At 39.9% G+C, this 5,861-nt stretch overlaps 2 protein-coding genes across 2 annotated transcripts; both read right to left on the minus strand.

Annotated features, from left to right (window-relative positions):
- Positions 1-173: 173 nt before the first annotated feature.
- LOC105502828 (actin, alpha skeletal muscle-like) lies at positions 174-674 on the minus strand. The gene has a single exon (XM_011929497.1). It carries the CDS (start codon positions 583-585, stop codon positions 217-219), a length of 369 nt encoding a protein of 122 aa, XP_011784887.1. The 5' UTR covers positions 586-674; the 3' UTR covers positions 174-216.
- A 1,565-nt stretch (positions 675-2,239) lies between these two features.
- Positions 2,240-4,337, minus strand: LOC105502829 (protein MIS12 homolog). The gene has a single exon (XM_011929499.1). The coding sequence runs from the start codon at positions 4,160-4,162 to the stop codon at positions 3,545-3,547; it is 618 nt and encodes a 205-aa protein (XP_011784889.1). The 5' UTR covers positions 4,163-4,337; the 3' UTR covers positions 2,240-3,544.
- Between the last annotated feature and the right edge of the window lie 1,524 nt (positions 4,338-5,861).

Below are 5,861 nucleotides of genomic sequence, written 5' to 3' on the forward strand. Positions count from 1 at the left end.
AGCAAGACTCTGTCTCAAAAAAAAAAAAAAAAAAAGGCCATCCCAATTAAGATGGTATATGATATGGTTTAGCTGTGTCCCCATCCAAATCTTATGTCACCTTCACCGTTCCAGTTTTTAAATCCTGAGTCAAGCCAAAAAAAAAAAAAGAAACAAACAAACAACCAAAAAAAAACAAATAAAGCCATGCCAATTTCATATTGTTCTCTGTGCAAGTTAGGTTTTGTCAAGAAAGGGTGTAATGTAACAGTCCACATAGGAGCATTTGCAGTGGGCGATGGAAGGGCCAGACTCGTCATGCTCCTGCTTGCTGATCCATATCTGCTGGAAAGTGGACAGAGAGGCCAGGATAGAGGTGCCGATCCACACGGAGTACTTGCGCTCAGGAGGAGCTATGATCTTGATCTTCATCGTGCTGGGCGCCAGGGCTAAGTGATCTCCTTCTTCTGCATCCTGTCCGCGATGGTCAGGGTACATGGTGGTGCCACCAGACAGCACTGTGCTGATGTGCAGGTCTTTGCGGATGTCCACATCACACTTCATGATGGAGTTGAAGGTAGTTTCACGGATGCCACAAGATTCCATGCCCAGGAAGGAAGGCTGGAAGAGCGCCTCGGGACAGTGGAACCGCTCATTGCCGTTGGTGATGACCTGTCTATCAGGCAGCTCGTAGCTTCCAGCTTTTGCCCACTCAGTATAATATTGGCTATGGGTTTGCAACAAATAGCTCTTATTATTTTGAGATATGTTCCATCAATATGTAGTTTATTGAGAGTTTTTTGCATGAAGTCATGTTGAATTTTATCGAAGGCCTTTTCTGCATCTATCGACATAATCATGTGGTTTTTGTCATTGATTCTGCTTATGTGATTGATTCCGTTTATTGATTTGCATATGTTGAACCAGCCTTGCATCCTGGGGATGAAGCCGACTTGATCATGGTGGATAAGCTTTGAATGTGCTGCTGGATTTGATTTGCCAGTATTTTATTGAGGATTTTTGCATTGATGTTCATCAGGGATATTGGCCTGAAATTTTGTTTTCGTGTGTGTGTGTGTCTCAGGTTTTGGTATCAGGATGATGTTGGCCTCATAAAGTGAGTTAGGAAGGAGTCCTTTTTCTATTGCTTGGAATAGTTTCTGAAGGAATAGTACCAGCTCTTCTTTGTACCTCTGGTAGAATTCAGCTATGAATCCTTCTGGTCCTGGGCTTTTTTTGTTTTAGTAGGCTATTAATTACTTTCTCAATTTCAGAACTTGTTATTGGTCTATTCAGGGATTCAATCTCTTCCTGGTTTAGTCTTGGGAGGGTATATGTGTCCAGCAATTTATCCATTTCTTCTAGATTTTCTAGTTTATTTGCATAGAGGTGTTTACAGTATTCTCTGATGGAGGTTTGTATTTCTGTGGGATCAGTGGTGATATGCCCTTTATCATTTTTTATTGTGTCTATTTGATTCTTCTCTCTTTTCTTCTTTATTAGTGTAGCTAGTGGTCTAGCTATTTTGTTAATTTTTTCAGAAAACCAGTTCCTGGATTCATTGATTTTTTGAAGGGTTTCTATCTCCTTCAGTTCTGACCTGATCTTAGTTATTTCTTGTCTCCTGCTAACTTTTGAATTTGTTTGCTCTTGCTTCTCTAGTTTTTTGTTTTTTCTGTTTTTTTTTGTTTTTTGTTTTTTGTTTTTTTTTTTAAGACAGAGTATCGCTCTGTCCCAGTCTGGAGTGCAATGATGGGCTCACTGCAACCTCTGCCTCCCAGGTTCAAGCTATTCTCCTGCTCAGCCTCCCAAGTAGCTGGGACTACAGTCACCTGCCATCACATCCAACTAATTTTTGTATTTTTAGTACAGATGGGATTTCACCATGTTGGCCAGGCTGGCCTCGAACTCCTGACCTCGTGATACACCCGCCTCAGCCTCCCAAAGTGCTGGGATTACAGGTGTGACCCACAGTACCTGGTTGCTTCTCTAGTTCTTTTAATTGTGATGTTTGGGTGTCAATTTCAGATCTTTCCAGCTTCCCGATGTGGGCATTTAGTGCTATAAATTTCCCTCTTAAACTCTGCTTTAACTGTGTCCCAGATATTCTGGTACATTGTCTCTTTGTTCTCATTGGTCTCAAAGAACTTCTTTATTTCTTCCTTAATTTCATTGTTTACCCAGAAGCCATTCAGGAGCAGGCTGTTCAATTTCCATGTAGTTGTGCGGTTTTGAGTAAGTTTCTTTTTTTTTTTTTCCTTTTAAAACATATTTATTTAATGTACAGAATTGGAAAAAGGACTTCTTGATAATAAACATATTTCATGTAAACACAAGCTTTCAGTATCTATGAATATTTCATTGCAAATACACCCTAAGTTACTTCTTCTCTACATAAAGGAGAAACTCCAAGTTCTGCTCTTTAAGAAGACATGGAGGGCAAGCAACACCTTAGGAGCAGCCATTGCTATTTCTCCCCTTTCCTTGGGCAACCTAATATTTTACAGGGATTAAAGACATAAAGAAATACTAGATTCCATTGAGTTTAAACACAAATTTCCCACTGAGGGAATTAAATGTTTGATGCTTGTGAGTGTGAATAAATAATTAAATATTAGGTATAAGGCAGATTCCGAAACCAACTGAAGTATGAAAATAAATTGGCATAGATACCTAATAGTCAGTAAAATTAAATTTCACTACTGAGTATGCTACATGCTTCCTTCACTATTCCAGTGGGTTCTTTTTTTGTCTAAGGTCTTCTCCGGCAGGACTCTAAGACAGTAAATTGCTTAACATCACCAGGTTTTTTGTCAGATTTATTTTGGAAATAAACCAACTTCTTTTTTATTAAAGACCAAGGTTGTCTTTTTTGCTACACGCTTCTTTCCACCACATATTGACTCCCTGATGTAAGAAAATTTACAGGGTGAGAGCAAGTACTCTATGTTGGCTGTCCCGCAGTGTAATGACTGGTTAATAAAGAGGCCACTCAGCCTGGGCAATATAGTGAGGCCTCGTTTCTGCAAAAAACTTAGCAAAGCATGGTGACATGCACCTGTGGTCCTAGCTACTTGGGAGGCTGAGGCAGGAGGATCACTTGAGCCCGGGACACAGAGGCTGCAGTGAGCCAAGACTGTGCCACTGAACTCTACTCTAACCTGGGTAACAGAAGGGGACCTTGCCTCAAAAATAATACTACTAAAGGAGCCACCCATTTAATCCTTTTCTCATCTGATCTCATCCAAAGAGTAAGTCAAAATCATCAAGGTCACAAAGGACTTATGACCAAGGTGTAACTGCAAATATCTTTAACTGGCCACGGCTTCTTCGTTTGATCCCTTCCCACTCATTAGAAGACTCTTAAGGAACAGATGCTGCAGCCTAGTTCAAAGTAGCACACACATACCTCAGGAAAGTGGACCAAAAAAGAGGAAGACACAGAATACAAGAAAGAGTTGACAAAGCAAATCTAATAAAAAGTATGGTTGGTTTGAATAGTCACTGGTATAAATTTCTTATGATTCTACTTTTTGACAGGCTCCTCCTTTTGACTACTGAGCAATTAAGATATTTTCAGTCGTTTTGATTCCTTTTCCACACTGTCTCTAATGTTCTGTAGTTTTCTGGAGTTCTGAACCATGGACACTAAACTCTCCCTAAAATCACTAGTCCCATGATCCCTGCCAACATTTTGAAGCTCATCAAAGAAAGTCAATGTCTGTTTGAGTTTGGCCTGAACAATTTTTTGCTCTTCTAATTCTGCAAGAAGGGCCTGCTTAGTACATAATTCAGTCTTGTACTTCTCCTGTAACTGTTCAATTTCTTTCTGGAGTTGCTGAAAATCTTCCTCACTATAAGGTGTCTCCTTACATTTATCTTCAGGAAGCAAGATGTTTGAGGGAATACGTAAAATCAGCTGCAAAAACAGTTGCTCCATTTTGCTAAAAAGGTTATCAAAATATCCTTTCATGAAGCAAAGAAACTTCTCTGTGCATTTGCAAATCTGCACTGGGCTAATGTCACAGTGTGGGATGCCATCCAGCTTCTTCAGAATAACCTGTTCAATGGCCTGCATCACTTCAAATAGGTAGTCTTGAAATGTTGTATAGATTCGAAGCATGCATGTTTGTGGCGTGAAGCCAAAGAACTGGGCCTCATAGGTCATTGGATTCACAGACATCTTGGCTTATTTTGCTGTGTTATTTTCAGGTGTGAAAAACCGGAGCGACCATGAGGGTCATGAATTCGAGCACACACAGGCTTCCCGCCACCTCCTTTAAACTGCCGCTGTCTTGCCAGGGACAGACGGCACGGTTGGCTCCCCAAAATTCCGACTGATAACGCGCCTCGGCGAGCGAAAGTCTTGAGTAAGTTTCTTAATCCTAAGTTCAAATTTGATTGCACTATGGTCTGACAGACTGTTATGATTTCCATTCTTTTGCATTTGCTGAGGAGTCCTTTACTTCCAAGTATGTGGCCAGTTTAAGAATAAGTGCCACGTGGCACTAAGAAGAATGTATATTCTCTTGACTTAGGGTGGAGAGTTCTGTAGATATCTATTAGGTCCGCAGCTGAGTTCAAGTCCTGAATATCCTTGTTAATTTTCTGTCTCATTGATCTGTCTAATATTGACAGTGGGTTGTTAAAGTCCCCCACTATCATTGTCTAGGAGCCTAAGTATCTTTGTAGGTCTCTAAGAACTTGTTTTACAAATCTGGGTGCTCCTGCATTGGATGCATATATATTTAGGATAGTTAGCTCTTCTTGTTGCATTGATCCCTTTACCATTATGTGATGCCCTTCTTTGTCTTTTTTGATCTTTGTTGGTTTAAAGTCTGTTTTACCAGAGACTAGGATTGCAACCTACTTGCAAGCAAAAAAAAAAATTGCTTTTTTTTGCTTGCCATTTGCTTGGTAAATATTCCTTCATTCCTTTATTTTGAGCCTATGTGTGTCTTTGAACATAAGATGGGTCTCTTGAATATAGCACACTGATGGGTCTTGACTTTTTATCCAATTTGCCAGTCTGTGTCTTTTAATTGGGGCATTTAGCACATTTACATTTAAGATCAATATTGTTATGTGTGAATTTGATGCTGTCATCATGATGCTAGCTGGTTATTTTGCACATTAGTAGATGCAGTTCCTTCATAGGGTCAATAGTCTTATATTTCAGTGTGTTTTTGCAGTGGCTGTTACCGGTTTTTCCTTTCCATATTTAGTGCTTCCTTCAGGAGTTCTTGTAAGTCAGGCCTGGTGGTGACAAAATCCCTCAGCATTTCTTTGTCTGGAAAGGGTTTTATTTCTCCTTTGCTTTTGAAGCTTAGTTTGGCTGGATATGAAATTCTGGGTTGAAAAATTCTTTTCTTTAAGAATGTTGAATATTGGCCCCCACTCTCTTCTGGCTTGTAGGGTTTCTGCAGAGAGATCCACTGTTAGTCTGATGGGCTTCCCTTTGTAGGTGACCTGGCCTTTCTCTCTGGCTGTCCTTAACATTTTTTCCTTCATTTCAACCTTGGAGAATCTGATGATTATGTGCCTTGGGGTTGATCTTCTCGAGGAGTACTTTAGTGATGTTCTCTGTATTTCCTGAATTTGAATGTTGGCCTGTCTTTCTAGGTTAGGGAAGTTCTCCTGGATAATATCATGAAATGTGTTTTCCAACTTGATTCCATTCTCCCTGTCACTTTCAGGTACACCAATCAATCGTAGGTTTGGTCTTTTCACATAATCCCATATTTCTTGAAGGCTTTGTTCATTCTTTCTCATTCTTTTTTCTCTAATCTTGTCTTCACGTCTTTTCTCACCAAGGTGATCTTCAATCTCTGATATCCTTTCTTCTGCTTGATTGATTCAGCTATTGATACTTGTGTATGCTT

This window comes from Colobus angolensis, unplaced genomic scaffold (genome assembly GCF_000951035.1).
Source record: "Colobus angolensis palliatus isolate OR3802 unplaced genomic scaffold, Cang.pa_1.0 Scaffold81, whole genome shotgun sequence".
NCBI lineage: Eukaryota > Metazoa > Chordata > Mammalia > Primates > Cercopithecidae > Colobus > Colobus angolensis.

Excerpts from the sequence above, each read along its gene's own strand:
- LOC105502828 (XM_011929497.1), bottom strand. The coding sequence starts at position 585 with ATGGAATCTTGTGGCATCCGTGAAACTACCTTCAACTCCATCATGAAG.
- LOC105502829 (XM_011929499.1), bottom strand. The coding sequence starts at position 4,162 with ATGTCTGTGAATCCAATGACCTATGAGGCCCAGTTCTTTGGCTTCACG.